At 53.8% G+C, this 22,686-nt stretch overlaps 1 protein-coding gene across 8 annotated transcripts in view; it reads left to right on the forward strand.

The window, feature by feature from the left end:
- The window catches only part of mtmr4 (myotubularin related protein 4), a 119,565-nt gene that overhangs the window by 53,855 nt on the left and 43,024 nt on the right, over window positions 1-22,686 (forward strand). For 7 of the 8 annotated variants that reach the window (XM_055941540.1, XM_055941538.1, XM_055941542.1 and 4 more), the window contains 2 exons: window positions 14,698-14,814; window positions 19,369-19,451. In XM_055941540.1, the coding sequence (XP_055797515.1) occupies window positions 14,698-14,814; window positions 19,369-19,451 (200 nt within the window). Of the gene's footprint in view, window positions 1-14,697; window positions 14,815-18,155; window positions 18,499-19,368; window positions 19,452-22,686 lie in introns of those variants that run through there. The other variant, XM_055941543.1, reaches the window with a different exon arrangement.

Here is a 22,686-nt window from a genome sequence, read left to right on the forward strand (position 1 = left end):
TATATATTTCTACTACATTTGATTAACTTATTTTATACAATCTGTGTTTTACGAAAACCTGATATTTCATATAGGCATATTTAAAATTCGTTTTTGGGGATTCTATGCTGTCTGCCAGAAGATCGGGGAGTGGTGGTTTCCTAGCGACCACCTTGGGAGTCATTTCCCCCTGGAACTCCTTCCACAACAGACAGACATTAGACTTTAATACTTCCTTCTGCTGAGCAATCTCCAGTCAACCATGTCTGTTTTCTCCCTAGATGTTCATTTCCTTACAGGGACCCACAGAGGCAGTGTTAGCAATAATTACATGAATGACTTGATATCAAGAGACTCCACTACTTTTTCTTTTTTAAATGTGTGCATAATTTGATTGTTAATTGTTAGGTCAGCCTCGTGGAACCTCGTCCATTCTAGAGTGTTAAACAAAACACATTCTAGAGTGTTAAACAAAACACATTCTAGAGTGTTAAACAAAACACATTCTAGAGTGTTAAACAAAACACATTCTAGAGTGTTAAACAAAACACATTCTAACATGTTACTGTTCATGTCACATATGATATGATGGGGGGGGGGCATTTTTATCCATCAGCATTTTAATGATGCTCTCCTGTTTCACCTTGAAATGATATGACCTCTTTTCTTTGGCTACTTCTGAGTCTCTCTTTTTAAAAATGTTTTATAGAATGCTGTAGAATTAAACAATCACTCTTTTTGGATGGTGTCAAAACACACGCAGCATTACCGACCTTCATAAAAAGCATGGTACTGTGTAATTTGAGGTGTTCTCAGCTGCTCACTGTAAAAGTCCCAGTTATTTATTCTGTAATTTCTCTGTTAATGACCTTTATTCTTTATTTGACTTGATCTGTCTGGATGCCTAGTCACTTTACCCTGGTTTAATGTACATACAGTATCTACCTCAAGTACCTCTCCACATTGATCTGGTACTTCCTGTATATAGCTCCACATTGATCTGGTACTTCCTGTATATAGCTCCACATTGATCTGGTGCTTCCTGTATATAGCTCCACATTGATCTGGTGCTTCCTGTATATAGCTCCACATTGATCTGGTACTAACTGTATATAGCTCCACATTGATCTGGTACTGGTACTCCCTGTATATAGCTCCACATTGATCTGGTACTTCCTGTATATAGCTACACATTGATCTGGTACTGGTACTTCCTGTATATAGCTCCATTATTGTGTGTGGTATTTAATCGGGTGGCAGGTAGCCTAGTGGTTAGAGTTTTGGGCCAGTAACCGAAAGGTTGCTAGATCGAATCCCTGAGCTGACAAGGTAAAATCTTTCGTTCTGCTCCTGTATCGTTGGGAAAAGTTCGTAAGCAAGCATTTCACTATAAAATCTAGTACACCGGTTGTATTTGGCGCATAGGATAAATAAAATGTAATTTTGAAAGGTTTCTTCTAGAGGCCTCCCCGCCTCGGGCCCTGAGCAGAAACAACCCTAGCCACTAGTTACTTGTGGAGATCTGAGAGGATTGGAAAGGCCTCTCAACACACTGCCAAAATCTGCATCCCAAATGTACCCTATTCCCTATGTAGTGCACTACTTTCTATGGGCCCTGGTCAAAACTAGTGCACTACATAGGGAATAGGGTGCCATTTTGGGACTTTTGCCTCTTGTCTTGTTAAAGGAAGTCTCCGGGCTCTCGCCTGTCTTGCTGACTTTTTGCTCCTGTCTTTGATGGGCTCCTGCGTGGCCGCACATACCTCTCTTATTGGAACTGTAGTCCATGAAAAATGCATGTTCTCTAGGGGGTATGGTATTCCCTTCAAACCTGCTGCAATCTACTCGGAGTAATGCACTGTAGCTTCTAATAGACAAGGAGCGCCTGGCTATATAGACTGGATGAATACACTTACTGCTCTGTGGGACTGTCTTACTGCTCTGTGGGACTGTCTTACTGCTCTGTGGGACTGTCTTACTGCTCTGGTGGGACTGTCTTACTGCTCTGGTGGGACTGTCTTACTGCTCTGGTGGGACTGTCTTACTGCTCTGGTGGGACTGTCTTACTGCTCTGGTGGGACTGTCTTACTGCTCTGGTGGGACTGTCTTACTGCTCTGGTGGGACTGTCTTACTGCTCTGGTGGGACTGTCTTACTGCTCTGGTGGGACTGTCTTACTGCTCTGGTGGGACTGTCTTACTGCTCTGGTGGGACTGTCTTACTGCTCTGGTGGGACTGTCTTACTGCTCTGTGGTGCTGTGGGACTGTCTTACTGCTCTGTGGTTGGTTGAGAAAATGGATTTGTGTCCGTGTGTCATCGAATATTGCCTGTAGATAGGCAGACACAGGTAGACCGACTGAGCGGGTGACAAATAGGCTTCCTGGTGAAGTGGTTTATGAGCTGTTTGGGTCCGTCTGACACCTGCTCTTCCAAGTGTGTCTGTCTCCCCACAGCTGTCCCACAAGAGGATCCTCATACTCATTGTGTTTTATTCAAGTCACCCTCTCTCCTTTTTAGGCATCGTTTTAGTCGCTCCCTCTCTCGTTTATCACTCTCTCTGTCCTCCTCGTCTCTTGTTCTTTTTTCCCCCTCTCTGTTTCTCTCTGTACCATTTCAGACAGTCATTCCCATGATAATACCACACTGCCAACTGATGTCTTTTAAAGGCACAGGCAGACCAGTTGGATTGCCGGCTGTAATTTGCAAACCGACTACGGCCCCCTTAACTGGGGCTTGCTGCAAGCTAATTAGACATCCCCCGTCGAGACTCAGCGACAGTATTGTCACATTTGGAAAGTATTCAGATCCCTTTTACTTTTCCAACATTTTATTACGTAACAGACTTATTCTAAAATGGATTCATTAAATGAAAAAATCCTCATCAATCTACAGATGATATCCCATAATGACGAAATGAAACCAGATTTTAATAAATGTTTGCAAATGTATTAAACATAAAAAAACATACATTTTTATTTACATAAGTATTCAGACCGTTTGCTATGACACTCAAAATTGAGCTCGGTTGCATCCTGTTTCCATTCATCATCCTTGAGATGTTTCTACAACTTGATTGGAGTCCACCTGTGGTAAATTCAATTGATTGGACATGATTTGGAAAGGCACACACCTGTCTATATAAGGTCCAACAGTCGACAGTGCATGTCAGAGTAAAAACCAAGCCTTGAGGTCAAAGGAATTGTCCGTAGAGCTCCGAGACAGGATTGTATCGATGCACAGATCTGGGGAAGGGTACCAAAACATTTCTGCTGCATTGAAGATCCCCAAGAACACAGTGGCCTCCATCATTCTTAAATGGTAGACGTTTGAAACCACCAAGACTCTTCCTAGAGCTGTCTGCCTGACCAAACTGAGCAATCGGGGGAGAAGGGCATTGGTCAGGGAGGTGACCAAGAATCCGATGGTCACTCTGACAGAGCTCCTCTTTGGAGATGAGCGAACCTTTCAGAAGGACAACCATCTCTGTAGCACTCCACCAATCAGACATTTATGGTAGAGTGGCCAGACGGAAGCCACTCCTCTGTAAAAGGCACATGACAGCCCACTTGGAGTTTGCCAAAAGGTAACTAAAGACTCTCAGACCATGAGAAACAAGATTCTCTGGTCTGATGAAACCAACATTAAACTCTTTGGCCTGAATGCCAAGTGTCACGTCTGGAGGAAACCTGGCACCATCTATACGGTGAAGCATGGTGGTGGTGGCATCATCATTTTGTGGGGATGTTTGTCAGGATTGAGGGAAAGATGAATGGAGCAAATGAGAGAGATCCTTGATGAAAACCTGCTTAGGACCTCAGACTGGGTCAAAGGTTTACCTTCCAACAGGACAACGACTCTAAGTACACAGTCAAGACAACGTAGGAGTGGCTTCTGGACTTGTTTCTGAATATCCTTGAGTGACCAAACCAGAGCCCGGACTTAAACCCCATCGAACATCTCTGGAGTGACCTGAAAACAGCTGTGCAGAGAAGAATGGGAGAAACTCCCCAAATTCAGATGTGCCAAGCTTGTAGCGTCATACCCAAGAAGGCTCGATGCTTCAACAAAGTACCGAGTAAAGGGTCTGAATACTTATGTAAATGTGATTATTATAATTTTTTTAAAGAATAGCTAAAAATTCAAAACTGTTTTTAATTTGTCATTATGGGGTATTGTGTGTAGATTGACGAGGGGAGGTGGGGGGAAAAACGATGTAATCCTTTTTAGAATAAAAATGTGGAAAAATACACTGTGTATAAAATACATAATACACAGTAAAATCACGTTTGATTGCACTGGGGCTTTAACGCCGTCACGGCCTCTATCCAATCCGAAGCCTGCAAAAAGAAAATGGGGGGGGGAGAAGTGACACATCATCTCTCCTTCCTGTGACCCGTTTCTCTGATCATTCATTTCATCAGAGAGAAGGGAGCTTATGAGAATCCTAATGAATAGCCTAGATTATGAAATAACAAAGTGTATTTCTTCTCTTCTCCAGTGCAGACACACAGTATTTCTCTTGCGGTCCCCAGGCCCAGACACATGCTTCTGTTGCTCAGTCGGTTTCTGTACTGTACACTCTAGGCTACAGCTTTCCCAGCCCTGTGTTGGCTAATGATGTTGTTTCAAGTGTACCTGCTCTTCAGACATCTCCCCTGTTTTGCTGTGTATTTCCAAACTCTAAAAGTAGGATCTACTGGGGCGACTCAGCACATTCTGGCTGTAATGAGGCAATGCAGTATTACGTGTCTCTAGGCAACAGTGTTATGATGCGTATCTAAAATTAGGTATCGTTATAATTGAGGTGTTCTAGTCTCTGATGAATTCTCACAGCATAACAACAATAAACCACTTTTCGCTCGCCGAGAAGGTCCCGGCACACGGCGTCACAAAAGACGTTATAAGGTCCCGGCACACGGTGTCACAAACAACGTTATAAGGTCCCTGCACACGGCGTCACAAACAACGTTATAAGGTCCCGGCACACGGCGTCACAAACAACGTTATAAGGTCCCGGCACACAGTGTCACAAACGACGTTATAAGGTCCCGGCACACGGCGTCACAAATGACGTTATAAGGTCCCGGCACACGGCGTCACAAATGACGTTATAAGGTCCCGGCACACGGTGTCACAAATACTTGAGTGGGTGAAAAAAAGATCAAAGTATTGGTTGGAGATGTTCTTCAATTCACCAGATACACACACACACACACACACACACACACACACACACACAGTAATAATACGTCTCCCACTTTGCTTTACAGACCTGATAGTGACACCGGCGAACAAGACCAGAGATTTGTTCCAGCCGGAGGAAAATGTGATCTCACGATTTCATCTCATTTAGACGTCACTCTGTAAAACATCCCTCACAGCTAAGATGTTTCTCAGCTGTCGCCTCTCGCCAGTTTAATGAAAACACGAACATGGGCATAATTTGTCACCGTCACTATTAAATCATTCTCAGTAAAGTACGAATAAATGTTGAATTGACCGAAGAGTTCAAGCTAATATTAATATTTTTTTGAGGGGGGGGGGGGGCTGCCCCTCGTTAATGGGCTTCCTGTTTTAGAACAGGGTTTCCCTAACTCTGTCCTGCCCCCCCCCCCCCCCCCCCCCCCAAAAAAAAGTTTTGGACCTAGCACTACACAGCTGAAACAATTTTTTTTGAGGATGAGTTGCATATTTGAATGTCGTGCTGAAACAGGGTGATAAAACCGTTAAAACCGAGTCTGGGGAAACCCTGAGTTTAGACGACGTGAGCCGTCCAATCACAGTCAGCTTCCTCTGTTTTGGTCTCCTCCCCCCCTCCCTCCCCGATCCCTCTCCCCACCTGGTTGGGTTTTTGAGCAGCTAAATGGCTGCTTCTGAAGGAAATGAAGAATGTGTTGTATTATAATTGTGACGGAAACCAATTATCTTTTAGGGTTCTTGTCCCTCAAGTCTCAAATCGCACCCTATTCCCTAAATAGTGCACTACTTTTTGACCAGAGCCCTTATGGGGAATAGGTTACCGTTTGGGATGCAGCTGAGCGCTGAGTCTAGGGGACTAATACAATGGCCACATAGCTGGAATGTTAATAGAAGGTTTGAGAGCCGTCACAAACACAGTACCATCATCAGCCATGCGTACACACACACACACACACACACACACACACACACACACACACACACACACACACACACACACACACACACACACACACACACACACAGCCTTCAACTTCCCTACCATCCTGTTTAGCCTGTTGGCCTGCTCACTCAGGCTCAAAGACCAACCCACATGCTATCCTCTCTCACAGAGGTCCTTTTATGCTAGTACGGCTATGCGCTAATTGGGACTGCCACGAGCACATTTTATTTTCCACAAACTGTCCCATGTTCCAACCTCTGGTACACAGTTCTGGAAGGGTAAGCCAACCTCTGGTACACAGTTCTGGAAGGGTAAGCCAACCTCTGGTACACAGTTCTGGAAGGGTAAGCCAACCTCTGGTACACAGTTCTGGAAGGGTAAGCCAACCTCTGGTACACAGTTCTGGAAGGGTAAGCCAACCTCTGGTACACAGTTCTGGAAGGGTAAGCCAACCTCTGGTACACAGTTCTGGAAAGGGTAAGCCAACCTCTGGTACACAGTTCTGGAAAGGCTAAGCCAGTTCTGGAAAGGCTAAGCCAGTTCTGGAAAGGCTAAGCCAGTTCTGGAAAGGCTAAGCCAGTTCTGGAAAGGCTAAGCCAGTTCTGGAAAGGCTAAGCCAGTTCTGGAAAGGCTAAGCCAGTTCTGGAAAGGCTAAGCCAGTTCTGGAAAGGCTAAGCCAGTTCTGGAAAGGCTAAGCCAGTTCTGGAAAGGCTAAGCCAGTTCTGGAAAGGCTAGGCCAGTTCTGGAAAGGCTAGGCCAGTTCTGGAAAGGCTAGGCCAGTTCTGGAAAGGCTAGGCCAGTTCTGGAAAGGCTAGGCCAGTTCTGGAAAGGCTAGGCCAGTTCTGGAAAGGCTAAGCCAGTTCTGGAAAGGCTAAGCCAGTTCTGGAAAGGCTAAGCCAGTTCTGGAAAGGCTAAGCCAGTTCTGGAAAGGCTAAGCCAGTTCTGGTACACAGTTCTGGAAGGGTAAGCCAACATCTGGTACACAGTTCTGGGAAGGCTAAGCCAGTTCTGGAAGGCGAAGCCAGTTCTGGAAGGCGAAGCCAGTTCTGGAAGGCGAAGCCAGTTCTGGAAGGGGAAGCCAGTTCTGGAAGGGGAAGCCAGTTCTGGAAGGGGAAGCCAGTTCTGGAAGGGGAAGCCAGTTCTGGAAGGGGAAGCCAGTTCTGGAAGGCGAAGCCAGTTCTGGAAGGCGAAGCCAGTTCTGGAAGGGGAAGCCAGTTCTGGAAGGGGAAGCCAGTTCTGGAAGGCGAAGCCAGTTCTGGAAGGCGAAGCCAGTTCTGGAAGGCGAAGCCAGTTCTGGAAGGCGAAGCCAGTTCTGGAAGGCGAAGCCAGTTCTGGAAGGGGAAGCCAGTTCTGGAAGGCGAAGCCAGTTCTGGAAGGGGAAGCCAGTTCTGGAAGGAGAAGCCAGTTCTGGAAGGGGAAGCCAGTTCTGGAAGGGGAAGCCAAATTTGAATTAAAATATGGAGCGGCACAGTGTCTGACCACTGTAGAGTCGCTGCTCGGTGGCTTTCTGTTTGTAGTGAGGTATTACATCCCTAGGGATCTCTCCCCCCTCTCGCTCTCTCTCTCTCTCCCCTCTCGCTCTCTCTCTCTCTCCCCTCTCGCTCTCTCTCTCTCCCCCCTCTCGCTCTCTCTCTCTCCCCCCTCTCGCTCTCTCTCTCTCCCCCCTCTCGCTCTCGCTCTCTCCCCCCTCTCGCTCTCTCCCCCCTCTCGCTCTCTCTCTCTCTCCCCCCTCTCGCTCGCTCTCTCTCCCCCCTCTCGCTCGCTCTCTCTCCCCCCTCTCGCTCTCTCTCTCTCTCCCCCCTCTCGCTCGCTCTCTCTCCCCCCTCTCGCTCGCTCTCTCTCCCCCCTCGCTCGCTCTCTCTCCCCCCTCTCGCTCGCTCTCTCTCCCCCCTCTCGCTCGCTCTCTCTCCCCCCTCTCGCTCGCTCTCTCTCCCCCCTCTCGCTCGCTCTCTCTCCCCCCTCTCGCTCGCTCTCTCTCCCCCCTCTCGCTCGCTCTCTCTCCCCCCTCTCGCTCGCTCTCTCTCCCCCCGCTCGCTCGCTCTCTCTCCCCCCTCTCGCTCTCTCTCTCTCCCCCCTCTCGCTCGCTCTCTCTCCCCCCTCTCGCTCTCTCTCTCTCCCCCCTCTCGCTCTCTCTCTCTCCCCCCTCTCGCTCTCTCTCTCTCCCCCCTCTCGCTCTCTCTCTCTCCCCCCTCTCGCTCTCTCTCTCTCTCCCCTCTCGCGCTCTCTCTCTCTCCCCTCTCGCTCTCTCTCTCTCTCCCCTCTCGCTCTCTCTCTCTCCCCCCTCTCGCTCTCTCTCTCTCTCCCCTCTCGCTCTCTCTCTCTCTCCCCTCTCGCTCTCTCTCTCTCCCCTCTCGCGCTCTCTCTCTCTCCCCTCTCGCGCTCTCTCTCTCTCCCCTCTCGCTCTCTCTCTCTCTCCCCTCTCGCTCTCTCTCTCTCTCCCCTCTCGCTCTCTCGCTCTCTCCCCTCTCGCTCTCTCGCTCTCTCTCTCTCTCCCCTCTCGCTCTCTCGCTCTCTCTCTCTCTCCCCTCTCGCTCTCTCTCTCTCTCCCCTCTCGCTCTCTCGCTGTCTCCCCTCTCTCTCTCCCCTCTCGCTCTCCCCTCTCGCTCTCTCGCTCTCTCCCCTCTCTCGCTCTCTCCCCTCTCTCGCTCTCTCTCCTATCCATGTGGTCCTCTTTACCATTAGAAATATAATCTAGTCATTCTATTTCTATGCTGTTTTATCAAAGCAGATCTCCGTGGTAACCGTTGTCGAGTCAAGCTATAAGGTTCAGTGAGTATAATGCTAAGCAGCGGCGTTTGTGGTCTCTCTTCAGAGGACTAAATCCATCTTAGATCATAACAAGTCTGTCCTCCAGAAACAGCCCTGGAAACACACTGGGCAGAGGGTAACAACATGTCATTGTACTGTATTTTAATATTGTGTGATTCCTGGTGGAGACACGTGTTGTTGTTTTTTTAGAGAGATTGGTTGGTTGTCCTTTGGACACCATTTTGTTCTGGTTTGATGTGTGTGGCTGTTCACCCCTGACAGAGTACGCTGCTAGGACAGAGTACGCTGCTAGGACAGAGTACGCTGCTGGGACAGAGTGCGCTGCTGTACGCTGCTAGGGCAGAGTACGCTGCTGGGACAGAGTACGCTGCTGTACGCTGCTGGGACAGAGTACGCTGCTGGGACAGAGTACGCTGCTGTACGCTGCTAGGACAGAGTTCGCTGCTAGGACAGAGTTCGCTGCTAGGACAGAGTTCGCTGCTAGGACAGAGTTCGCTGCTAGGACAGAGTTCGCTGCTAGGACAGAGTTCGCTGCTAGGACAGAGTTCGCTGCTAGGACAGAGTTCGCTGCTAGGACAGAGTTCGCTGCTAGGACAGAGTACGCTGCTGGGACAGAGTACGCTGCTGTACGCTGCTAGGACAGAGTACGCTGCTGGGTCAGAGTACGCTGCTGGGTCAGAGTACGCTGCTGGGTCAGAGTACGCTGCCGGGTCAGGGTACGCTGCCGGGACAGGGTACGCTGCCGGGACAGGGTACGCTGCCGGGTCAGGGTACGCTGCCGGGTCAGGGTACGCTGCCGGGACAGGGTACGCTGCCGGGACAGGGTACGCTGCCGGGACAGGGTACGCTGCCGGGACAGGGTACGCTGCCGGGACAGGGTACGCTGCCGGGACAGGGTACGCTGCCGGGACAGGGTACGCTGCCGGGACAGGGTACGCTGCCGGGACAGGGTACGCTGCCGGGACAGGGTACGCTGCCGGGACAGGGTACGCTGCTGTACGCTGCCGGGACAGGGTACGCTGCCGGGACAGGGTAGGCTGCCGGGACAGGGTAGGCTGCCGGGACAGGGTAGGCTGCCGGGACAGGGTAGGCTGCCGGGACAGGGTAGGCTGCCGGGACAGGGTAGGCTGCCGGGACAGGGTAGGCTGCCGGGTCAGGGTACGCTGCCGGGACAGAGTACGCTGCTGTACGCTGCCGGGACAGGGTACGCTGCTGTACGCTGCCGGGACAGGGTACGCTGCTGTACGCTGCCGGGACAGGGTACGCTGCTGTACGCTGCCGGGACAGGGTACGCTGCTGTACGCTGCCGGGACAGGGTACGCTGCTGTACGCTGCCGGGACAGGGTACGCTGCTGTACGCTGCCGGGACAGGGTACGCTGCTGTACGCTGCCGGGACAGGGTACGCTGCTGTACGCTGCCGGGACAGGGTACGCTGCTGTACGCTGCCGGGACAGGGTACGCTGCTGTACGCTGCCGGGACAGGGTACGCTGCTGTACGCTTTCGGGACAGGGTACGCTGCTGTACGCTGCCGGGACAGGGTACGCTGCTGTACGCTGCCGGGACAGGGTACGCTGCTGTACGCTGCTGGGACAGGGTACGCTGCTGTACGCTGCCGGGACAGGGTACGCTGCTGTACGCTGCCGGGACAGGGTACGCTGCTGTACGCTGCCGGGACAGGGTACGCTGCCGGGACAGGGTAGGCTGCCGGGACAGGGTAGGCTGCCGGGACAGGGTAGGCTGCCGGGACAGGGTAGGCTGCCGGGACAGGGTAGGCTGCCGGGTCAGGGTACGCTGCCGGGTCAGGGTACGCTGCTGTACGCTGCCGGGACAGAGTACGCTGCTGTACGCTGCCGGGACAGAGTACGCTGCTGTACGCTGCCGGGTCAGGGTACGCTGCTGGGTCAGGGTACGCTGCCGGGACAGGGTACGCTGCTGGGACAGGGTACGCTGCTGTACGCTGCTGGGACAGAGTACGCTGCTGTACGCTGCTGGGACAGAGTACGCTGCTGGGACAGAGTACGCTGCTGTACGCTGCTGGGACAGAGTACGCTGCTGTACGCTGCTGGGACAGAGTACGCTGCTGTACGCTGCTGGGACAGAGTACGCTGCTGTACGCTGCTGGGACAGAGTACGCTGCTGTACGCTGCTGGGACAGAGTACGCTGCTGTACGCTGCTGGGACAGAGTACGCTGCTGGGACAGAGTACGCTGCTGGGACAGAGTACGCTGCTGGGACAGAGTACGCTGCTGTACGCTGCTTGGACAGAGTACGCTGCTGTACGCTGCTGGGACAGAGTACGCTGCTGGGACAGAGTACGCTGCTTGGACAGAGTACGCTGCCGGGTCAGAGTACGCTGCCGGGTCAGAGTACGCTGCCGGGTCAGAGTACGCTGCCGGGTCAGGGTCCGCTGCCGGGACAGGGTACGCTGCCGGGACAGGGTACGCTGCCGGGACAGGGTACGCTGCCGGGACAGGGTACGCTGCCGGGTCAGGGTACGTACGCTGCCGGGTCAGGGTACGTACGCTGCCGGGTCAGGGTACGTACGCTGCCGGGTCAGGGTACGTACGCTGCCGGGTCAGGGTACGTACGCTGCCGGGTCAGGGTACGTACGCTGCCGGGTCAGGGTACGTACGCTGCCGGGTCAGGGTACGTACGCTGCCGGGTCAGGGTACGCTGCTGTACGCTGCCAGGACAGGGTACGCTGCCGGGTCAGGGTACGCTGCCGGGTCAGGGTACGCTGCCGGGACAGGGTACGCTGCCGGGACAGGGTACGCTGCCGGGACAGGGTACGCTGCCGGGACAGGGTACGCTGCCGGGACAGGGTACGCTGCCGGGACAGGGTACGCTGCCGGGACAGGGTACGCTGCCGGGACAGGGTACGCTGCCGGGACAGGGTACGCTGCCGGGTCAGGGTACGCTGCCGGGACAGAGTACGCTGCTGTACGCTGCCGGGACAGAGTACGCTGCTGTACGCTGCCGGGACAGAGTACGCTGCTGTACGCTGCCGGGTCAGGGTACGCTGCCGGGTCAGGGTACGCTGCCGGGACAGGGTACGCTGCCGGGACAGGGTACGCTGCCGGGACAGAGTACGCTGCCGGGACAGAGTACGCTGCTGTACGCTGCCGGGACAGAGTACGCTGCTGTACGCTGCTGGGACAGAGTACGCTGCTGTACGCTGCTGGGACAGAGTACGCTGCTGTACGCTGCTGGGACAGAGTACGCTGCTGTACGCTGCTGGGACAGAGTACGCTGCTGTACGCTGCTGGGACAGAGTACGCTGCTGGGACAGAGTACGCTGCTGTACGCTGCTGGGACAGAGTACGCTGCTGTACGCTGCTGGGACAGAGTACGCTGCTGTACGCTGCTGGGACAGAGTACGCTGCCGGGTCAGGGTCCGCTGCCGGGTCAGGGTACGCTGCCGGGACAGGGTACGCTGCCGGGACAGGGTACGCTGCCGGGACAGGGTACGCTGCCGGGACAGGGTACGCTGCCGGGTCAGGGTACGTACGCTGCCGGGTCAGGGTACGTACGCTGCCGGGTCAGGGTACGTACGCTGCCGGGTCAGGGTACGTACGCTGCCGGGTCAGGGTACGTACGCTGCCGGGTCAGGGTACGTACGCTGCCGGGTCAGGGTACGTACGCTGCCGGGTCAGGGTACGTACGCTGCCGGGTCAGGGTACGTACGCTGCCGGGTCAGGGTACGTACGCTGCCGGGTCAGGGTACGTACGCTGCCGGGTCAGGGTACGTACGCTGCCGGGTCAGGGTACGCTGCTGTACGCTGCCGGGACAGGGTACGCTGCCGGGTCAGGGTACGCTGCCGGGACAGGGTACGCTGCCGGGACAGGGTACGCTGCCGGGACAGGGTACGCTGCCGGGTCAGGGTACGCTGCCGGGACAGGGTACGCTGCCGGGTCAGGGTACGCTGCCGGGTCAGGGTACGCTGCCGGGACAGGGTACGCTGCCGGGACAGAGTACGCTGCTGTACGCTGCCGGGACAGAGTACGCTGCTGTACGCTGCCGGGACAGAGTACGCTGCTGTACGCTGCCGGGACAGAGTACGCTGCTGTACGCTGCCGGGTCAGGGTACGCTGCCGGGTCAGGGTACGCTGCCGGGACAGAGTACGCTGCCGGGACAGAGTACGCTGCTGTACGCTGCCGGGACAGAGTACGCTGCTGTACGCTGCTGGGACAGAGTACGCTGCTGTACGCTGCTGGGACAGAGTACGCTGCTGTACGCTGCTGGGACAGAGTACGCTGCTGTACGCTGCTGGGACAGAGTACGCTGCTGTACGCTGCTGGGACAGAGTACGCTGCTGTACGCTGCTGGGACAGAGTACGCTGCTGGGACAGAGTACGCTGCTGTACGCTGCTGGGACAGAGTACGCTGCTGTACGCTGCTGGGACAGAGTACGCTGCTGTACGCTGCTGGGACAGAGTACGCTGCCGGGACAGAGTACGCTGCCGGGTCAGAGTACGCTGCCGGGTCAGAGTACGCTGCCGGGTCAGAGTACGCTGCCGGGTCAGAGTACGCTGCCGGGACAGGGTACGCTGCCGGGACAGGGTACGCTGCCGGGACAGGGTACGCTGCCGGGACAGGGTACGCTGCCGGGACAGGGTACGCTGCCGGGACAGGGTACGCTGCCGGGTCAGGGTACGCACGCTGCCGGGTCAGGGTACGCACGCTGCCGGGTCAGGGTACGCACGCTGCCGGGTCAGGGTACGCACGCTGCCGGGTCAGGGTACGCACGCTGCCGGGTCAGGGTACGCACGCTGCCGGGTCAGGGTACGCACGCTGCCGGGTCAGGGTACGCACGCTGCCGGGTCAGGGTACGCACGCTGCCGGGTCAGGGTACGCACGCTGCCGGGTCAGGGTACGCACGCTGCCGGGTCAGGGTACGCACGCTGCCGGGTCAGGGTACGCACGCTGCCGGGTCAGGGTACGCACGCTGCCGGGTCAGGGTACGCACGCTGCCGGGTCAGGGTACGCACGCTGCCGGGTCAGGGTACGCACGCTGCCGGGTCAGGGTACGCACGCTGCCGGGTCAGGGTACGCACGCTGCCGGGTCAGGGTACGTACGCTGCCGGGTCAGGGTACGTACGCTGCCGGGTCAGGGTACGTACGCTGCCGGGTCAGGGTACGTACGCTGCCGGGTCAGGGTACGTACGCTGCCGGGTCAGGGTACGTACGCTGCCGGGTCAGGGTACGTACGCTGCCGGGTCAGGGTACGTACGCTGCCGGGTCAGGGTACGTACGCTGCCGGGTCAGGGTACGCTGCCGGGTCAGGGTACGCTGCCGGGACAGGGTACGCTGCCGGGACAGGGTACGCTGCCGGGACAGGGTACGCTGCCGGGACAGGGTACGCTGCCGGGACAGGGTACGCTGCCGGGACAGGGTACGCTGCCGGGTCAGGGTACGCTGCCGGGTCAGGGTACGCTGCCGGGTCAGAGTCCGCTGCCGGGACAGGGTACGCTGCCGGGTCAGGGTACGCTGCCGGGACAGGGTACGCTGCCGGGACAGGGTACGCTGCCGGGACAGGGTACGCTGCCGGGACAGGGTACGCTGCCGGGACGATAAACATTCAGGTCTAAAGTGGATGTAACACTGCAGTGTTTTAACGTTGTTTTGGCATTTGTTTCCTGATTTTAATTGTCATTTTTTCCTGTTGTCCTTCACAACGTTGATCTGGTGTTGTCTTTTTAACGTTGATCTGGTGTTGTCTTTTTAACGTTGATCTGGTGTTGTCTTTTTAACGTTGCGTCGACGTAGTCATAACCTTTTGTATTGACGTTTGTGTCCCCTCCAGGTACCGTTCCCAGCTCTTCAGGGGGAAGGGGTGGAGTATCTGGGCCGGGCCGACGACGCCGTCATTGCCATCTCCAACTACAGGCTCCACATCAAGTTCAAGGACTCCGTCATCAATGTAAGACACACAGCCGGCTTCCTAATGGCCCCTATACAGTGTTTTGATCAGGGCTTGGTCCCCTTCTCAGCACCTCTGATTTGGCAGCATGCTGGGACCTGCTGCTTGGTCCCCCTCCTTACCCGCTGGTGCTTGGTGCTCACCCCCTGGCGCTTGGTCCCCCTCCTCACCCCCTGGTGCTTGGTCCCCCTCCTCACCCCCTGGTGCTTGGTCCCCCTCCTCACCCCCTGGTGCTTGGTCCCCCTCCTCACCCCCTGGTGCTTGGTCCCCCTCCTCACCCCCTGGTGCTTGGTCCCCCTCCTCACCCCCTGGTGCTTGGTCCCCCTCCTCACCCCCTGGTGCTTGGTCCCCCTCCTCACCCCCTGGTGCTTGGTCCCCCTCCTCACCCCCTGGTGCTTGGTCCCCCTCCTCACCCCCTGGTGCTTGGTCCCCCTCCTCACCCCCTGGTGCTTGGTCCCCCTCCTCACCCCCTGGTGCTTGGTCCCCCTCCTCACCCCCTGGTGCTTGGTCCCCCTCCTCACCCCCTGGTGCTTGGTCCCCCTCCTCACCCCCTGGTGCTTGGTCCCCCTCCTCACCCCCTGGTGCTTGGTCCCCCTCCTCACCCCCTGGTGCTTGGTCCCCCTCCTCACCCCCTGGTGCTTGGTCCCCCTCCTCATCCGCTGGTGCTTGGTCCCCCTCCTCATCCGCTGGTGCTTGGTTCCCCTCCTCATCCGCTGGTGCTTGGTTCCCCTCCTCACCCCCTGGTGCTTGGTCCCCCTCCTCATCCCCTGGTGCTTGGTCCCCCTCACCCCCTGGTGCTTGGTCCCCCTCCTCACCCCCTGGTGCTTGGTCCCCCTCCTCACCCCCTGGTGCTTGGTCCCCCTCCTCACCCCCTGGTGCTTGGTCCCCCTCCTCACCCCCTGGTGCTTGGTCCCCCTCCTCACCCCCTGGTGCTTGGTCCCCCTCCTCACCCCCTGGTGCTTGGTCCCCCTCCTCACCCCCTGGTGCTTGGTCCCCCTCCTCATCCCCTGGTGCTTGTTCCCCACCCCCTGGCGCTTGGTCCCCACCCCCTGGCGCTTGGTCCCCACCCCCTGGCGCTTGGTCCCCACCCCCTGGCGCTTGGTCCCCACCCCCTGGTGCTTGGTCCCCACCCCCTGGCGCTTGACAGTGGGTTGGACACCACAGAGAGCGGTGCATTGAGCAGTGTCTCTGATCTCACCAGCCAGGACTGTTTTGACGTGGCCTCTGGGGTTTTAGGGAGCCGGGCCAATGCTCCCTTACTTGCGTAGACACACACACACTTTCTAAGGTTGGCATCCACTAGTCCTCTCCTACTGACATCAGCCCCTGCTGTACTACAAACAGCCTAGTTGTTTTCATTCACTGGCCTGGCAGAGAGATTCCACCTCCTCTCCTCTCCCTCCCCCCACCTCCTCTCCTCACCTCCTCTCCCTCCCCCCACGTCCTCTCCTCACCTCCTCTCCCTCCCCCCACGTCCTCCCCTCCTCTCCCTCCTCTCCTCTCCCTCCCCCCACGTCCTCTCCTCACCTCCCCTCCTCTCCCTCCTCTCCCTCTCCCCACGTCCTCTCCTCACCTCCTCTCCTCTCCCTCCTCTCCTCTCCCTACCTCACCTCCTCTCCCTCCTCTCCCTCCTCTCCCTCCTCCCCTCCTCTCCCTCCTCTCCTCTCCCTCCCCCCACGTCCTCTCCTCACCTCCTCTCCTCTCCCTCCTCTCCCTCCTCTCCTCTCCCTACCTCACCTCCTCTCTCTTCTCTCCCTCCTCTCTTCTCCCTCCTCTCCTCTCCCTCCTCCCCTCCTCTCCCTCCTCTCCTCTCCCTCCCCCCACCTCCTCTCCTCACCTCCTCTCCTCTCCCTCCTCCCCTCCTCTCCCTCCTCTCCTCTCCCTCCCCCCACCTCCTCTCTTCTCCCTCCTCACCTCCTCTCCCTCCCCTCTCCTCTCCCTCCTCCCCTCCTCTCCCTCCTCTCCTCTCCCTCCCCCCACCTCCTCTCTTCTCCCTCCTCCTCTCTTCTCCCTCCTCTCCCTCCTCTCCCTCCTCCCCTCCTCTCCCTCCTCTCCTCTCCCTCCCCCCACCTCCTCTCTTCTCCCTCCTCTCCTCTCCCTCCCCCCACCTCCTCTCTTCTCCCTCCTCCCCTCCTCTCCCTCCCCTCCACTCCTCTCCCTCCCCCCACCTCCTCTCTTCTCCCTCCCCTCCTCTCCTCTCCCCAACTCCAGTCAGCTTGCAGAGGACTTATAGCAGGACTCTGTTAAAGAACAGAACTTGCATAGGTCTGCACTGTCAAGAGTTTATGCTGCCTTCATATTAAAATGTTAAATTCCCAGTTTTTTTCCCCTTTTACTGTCTGTTTGTTCTGTTTGTTCAAAAGTATTCTGGGTAGTTTGTAGGGTTTAGCAACATTTTAGTAGTAAACATTAAGTAACATTTCCGAAAAGTGGCACGAAGTACAGTAGGATTGGCATTCTACCAATGTTTTCTCTCAAGGGGTCTGTCTATTGCAAGGATTAAGCAACATTTCAAAGAAGAGACGTGAAGGATTGGCGTTTGGCAGTGCAAGCAGGGTCCTGCTCTGAACCTATTCAGTCAGAGGCACAGTGAACTGTAGTAACCGTTAGTAACCGTTAGCCAACCAGCTCTCCCCCTAAGCCATACCGCCCTCCTTCTAATCGCTCTGTTCTCACCCTTTGAGCCCATTGAGTTTATTTCCATTCTCTTCTCTCCTTCTCTTCTCTCCTTCTCTTCTCTTCTCTTCTCTCCTTCTCTCCTTTTCTCTCCTTCTCTTCTCTCCTCTTCTTCTCTCCTTTTCTTCTCTCCTTTTCTTCTCTCTTTCTCTTCTCTCCTTCTCTTCCCACTCGTTCTACCTTGTGATTTTGTTCTCTGCTTCAGTTTATTATCTTCCATCTTTAGACTCATTGTCTTTTGATGTTCCATTTAACCTCCACTTCCTGTTTTATTTCTTTAGTTTAATCATTTTTGCATTTCCTCACGTCTTGACTCTGCTCCCTCTCTTTCTCTTTCTCTGCTCTTTCTCTTTCTCTGCTCTTTCTCTTTCTCTGCTCTCCCCCTCTTTTTCTTTCTCTGCTCTCCCCCTCTTTCTCTTTCTCTGCTCTCCCCCTCTTTCTCTTTCTCTGCTCTCCCCCTCTTTCTCTTTCTCTGCTCTCCCCCTCTTTCTCTGCTCTCCCCCTCTTTCTCTGCTCTCCCCCTCTTTCTCTGCTCTCCCCCTCGTTCTCTGCTCTCCCCCTCGTTCTCTTTCTCTGCTCTCCCCCTCGTTCTCTCCTCCCCCTCTTTCTCTCTCTGCTCCCCCTCTTTCTCCTTCTGCTCTCCCCCTCTTTCTCTGCTCTTTCTCTGCTCTTTCTCTGCTCTCCCCCTCTTTCTCCTTCTGCTCTCCCCCTCGTTCTCTCTCTTCTCCCCCTCTTTCTCTCTCTGCTCCCCCTCTTTCTCTCTCTGCTCTACCCCTCTTTGTCCTTCTGCTCTCCCCCTCTTTCTCTGCTCTTTCTCTGCTCTTTCTCTTTCTCTGCTCTCCCCCTCTTTCTCTCTCCCCCTCTTTCTCTCTCTCTCCCCCTCTTTCTCTTTCTGCTCCCCCTCTTTCTCTCTCTGCTTCCTTCGCTCGGTCTGTTTCTTCTCCCTCTCTGTTCCCGGTGCCTGTTACTGTGTTGTAGACCTATCCAGGTGTGGACAATCACATTTCTGTGAGTACATTGTGTCAATGGCAACCCCCCCCCCCCCCCCCTCCTCCTCCCTCACAGTCTAGACTAGTCTGCTTCTGCCATTAATTCTCTGTTCGGTTCAGACTGACTGCTACTGGATCCATGTGCACCCTAGAAGAATAAAATGTCATTTAACTTTTCAATTGGAAGCAATCTAACCCCCCCCCACCCCCCACCAGCGTGGATGGTGATTGGTCAGCCTCGATCAAAAGTCGAACCTCATTGGGTAATTGTATAACTGTTTGGCGTGACGTCAGTAACACCTCTGACCCCCGTGGACCAATAACAGAGCTACGGAACACGACAGGCTCAGCATGACTGAGGGAACACTCTAGAATAGACTTCCGCACACTACAGGGCTTGACCTAAAATGATTATATGGTTGTTGTTTTGTATGAATGAGATTAACTGCGTGGCAATTTACTATACGACAGCTATGAATAGTGTAAATACCTTGACCTATAAACGGTCTAGTTTATGGAAGGTGATTTGACAACGGTAATAACCTGCAATGTGATGATTTTCCAAAAGGAAGTTCAAGTCATGCTGCTGTTTTGAAAAGGCTAGATATTGGTGTTGCTATGGAGACGTCGTTGTTGTTGTTGTGGGGTCTGTTTTTAGGCCTATACCCTAAAACAGAGGCTTGACTCAATTTTACATAAACAATGGGGAGAGTCTACCACCAATGTCATCTTCCGATCCTCACTGAAGTGCTACCTCTGCTGTGTGTGAAAAACAAAAAAAACGTCTGTCTACCTCCTCGGGCTTGCAGCCTACTCTACAACGGGGGTAGCTAAACTAGAAGTGTTGTCTATCCTGTGTAATGTGGTGTCTCTCTGGCTCCCTCTACAGGTGCCTCTGATGCTGATAGAGGGTGTGGAGAGCAGAGAGATGTTTCAACTGCACATCGTCTGCAAGGACTCGAAAGTTGTCAGGTAACAAGAGAGAAACTCCTATCGAGGAGAACGACACTGTATCAGTGACCGTCGTCCACTACTGTCAGGACGTACAGATTCATGTGTGCCCTTGTTTAGTTTTCTGACAGATCAAAAATAAGATTTGTTTTCATAATAGTATTCGTTTTGATTTATGTTTGATTGACATAAATCTTTAAAAGAAATCGTTTTTATATATATATTTTTTAATCTGCATTTCAAGGCTCCGTTCTAAACAAGGAGACTTGGCAATAGTCTCTTTGTGTGTGTGTGTGTGTGTGTGTATTTTCCACAATATTTCTACTAGTGAGAACTGTTGAGAGAACGGCTTCTTTGTTCTTTGCTCGGAGTTGGAAAACAGATGTCATGAAGTTTGCTTAAGAACTGGTTTGGCTCAAAAACATGTAGATGACATTTATTATTATTTTTTTGTAAAGACTTGAGTTTTCAACTGAACTAAGAGCCCACTTCTGTCTGTTAGAGAGACACACACACACACACACACACAGTGTTGCCATGTCTTTGATTGTGATGGCTTTATCACTCACACACACACACACTGTTCCCATGTCTTTGATTGTGATGGCTTTATCACACACACACACACACACACACGGTGTTCCCATGTCTTTGATTGCCTTGTATCCTACCTGAGGAGCAAGGTGTCATGTGGAAGGGCCATTGGAAACACTGTTCTGTACCCCATGAACACTCATTACAATATAGAACTATGGAATACTCACCACATAGGAGAACCCTCTTCACTAATGCTGGTGTTTCTAGCTCCAACAGGGCAGTAATGCTGGTGTTTCTAGCTCCAACAGAGCAGTAATGCTGGTGTTTCTAGCTCCAACAGAGCAGTAATGCTGGTGTTTCTAGCTCCAACAGAGCAGTAACGCTGGTGTTTCTAGCTCCAACAGGGCAGTAATGCTGGTGTTTCTAGCTCCAACAGGGCAGTAATGCTTGTGTTTCTAGCTCCAACAGGGCAGTAATGCTGGTGTTTCTAGCTCCAACAGAGCAGTAATGCTGGTGTTTCTAGCTCCAACAGAGCAGTAATGCTGGTGTTTCTAGCTCCAACAGAGCAGTAACGCTGGTGTTTCTAGCTCCAACAGGGCAGTAATGCTGGTGTTTCTAGCTCCAACAGGGCAGTAATGCTTGTGTTTCTAGCTCCAACAGGGCAGTAATGCTGGTGTTTCTAGCTCCAACAGAGCAGTAATGCTGGTGTTTCTAGCTCCAACAGGGCAGTAATGCTGGTGTTTCTAGCTCCAACAGGGCAGTAATGCTGGTGTTTCTAGCTCCAACAGAGCAGTAATGCTGGTGTTTCTAGCTCCAACAGAGCAGTAATGCTGGTGTTTCTAGCTCCAACAGAGCAGTAACGCTGGTGTTTCTAGCTCCAACAGGGCAGTAATGCTGGTGTTTCTAGCTCCAACAGGGCAGTAATGCTTGTGTTTCTAGCTCCAACAGGGCAGTAATGCTGGTGTTTCTAGCTCCAACAGAGCAGTAATGCTGGTGTTTCTAGCTCCAACAGGGCAGTAATGCTGGTGTTTCTAGCTCCAACAGGGCAGTAATGCTGGTGTTTCTATCTCCAACAGTGCAGTAATGCTGGTGTTTCTATTCCAACAGAGCACTAATGCTGGTGTTTCTAGCTCCAACAGGGCAGTAATGCTGGTGTTTCTAGCTCCAACAGGGCAGTAATGCTGGTGTTTCTAGCTCCAACAGGGCAGTAATGCTGGTGTTTCTAGCTCCAACAGGGCAGTAATGCTGGTGTTTCTAGCTCCAACAGGGCAGTAATGCTGGTGTTTCTAGCTCCAACAGAGCAGTAACGCTGGTGTTTCTAGCTACAACAGAGCAGTAATGCTGGTGTTTCTAGCTCCAACAGAGCAGTAATGCTGGTGTTTCTAGCTCCAACAGAGCAGTAATGCTGGTGTTTCTAGCTCCAACAGAGCAGTAATGCTGGTGTTTCTAGCTCCAACAGAGCAGTAATGCTGGTGTTTCTAGCTCCAACAGAGCAGTAATGCTGGTGTTTCTAGCTCCAACAGAGCAGTAATGCTGGTGTTTCTATCTCCAACAGAGCAGTAATGCTGGTGTTTCTAGCTCCAACAGAGCAGTAACGCTGGTGTTTCTATCTCCAACAGAGCACTAATGCTGGTGTTTCTAGCTCCAACAGGGCAGTAATGCTGGTGTTTCTAGCTACAACAGAGCAGTAATGCTGGTTTTTCTAGCTACAACAGAGCAGTAATGCTGGTGTTTCTAGCTCCAACAGGGCAGTAATACAAATAAACAATACACACACATTCCCCCAAAAAACGAATAATACGTTATATAGGATGAAACATGACTAGAATACAGTGTACACCATATAAAGTGGGTGAAACCGTATGTAAACATTATAAAAGTGACCGGTGTTCAATGACTATGTACATAGGACCGTGGTTTCTAAAGTTCAGGGTGGAGTACCGGGTGGTAGCCAGCTAGAACAGTCTCTAATGTTCAGGGTAGAGTACCGGGTGGTAGCCAGCTAGCACAGTCTCTAAGGTTCAGGGCAGGGTACTGGGTGGAGTCCGGCTAGTGACTGTTTAACAGTCTGATGGTCTGAAGATTTTCAGTCTCTTGGCCACCAGCTTTGATGCCACCTGTTCACCCTGCTTCCAGACCTCGCCTTCTAGATGGTAGCAGGTTGAACAGGCCGTAGCTCTGGTGGCTGAGGTCCTTGATGATCTTCTGGATGATAGCAGGGTGAACAGGCCGTGGCTCAGGTGGCTGAGGTCCTTGATGATCTTCTGGATGATAGCAGGGTGAACAGGCCGTAGCTCGGGTGGCTGAGGTCCTTGATGATCTTCTTGGCCTTCCTGTGACACCGGGTGGTGTAGATGTCCTGGGGGGGGGCAGGCAGTGTGTCCTCTGTGACTCAATAGGCTGACCACAGAGAGCCCTGTTGTTGTGAATGGTGGAATTTCCGTACTAGGCGGTGTTACAGCCTGACATGATGTTCTCAACGGTGCATCTGTAGAAGTTCTTAAGAGAAGCCAACTTGCTCCAGCCTCCTGGAGTTGAAGAGGCGCTGTTACACTGCCTTCACCACGCTGTCTGTGTGATGGGATCATTTCAGGTTGTGTGTGATGTACACACCGAGGAACTTGAAGCTTTTGACCCCCTCTACTGCGGCCCCGTCAAAGTGGATCTCTCGCTGCGGTCTCCTGTAGTCCACAATCAGCTCGTTCGTTTTGTTGACATT

Source organism: Salvelinus fontinalis, chromosome 13 (genome assembly GCF_029448725.1).
Source record: "Salvelinus fontinalis isolate EN_2023a chromosome 13, ASM2944872v1, whole genome shotgun sequence".
NCBI lineage: Eukaryota > Metazoa > Chordata > Actinopteri > Salmoniformes > Salmonidae > Salvelinus > Salvelinus fontinalis.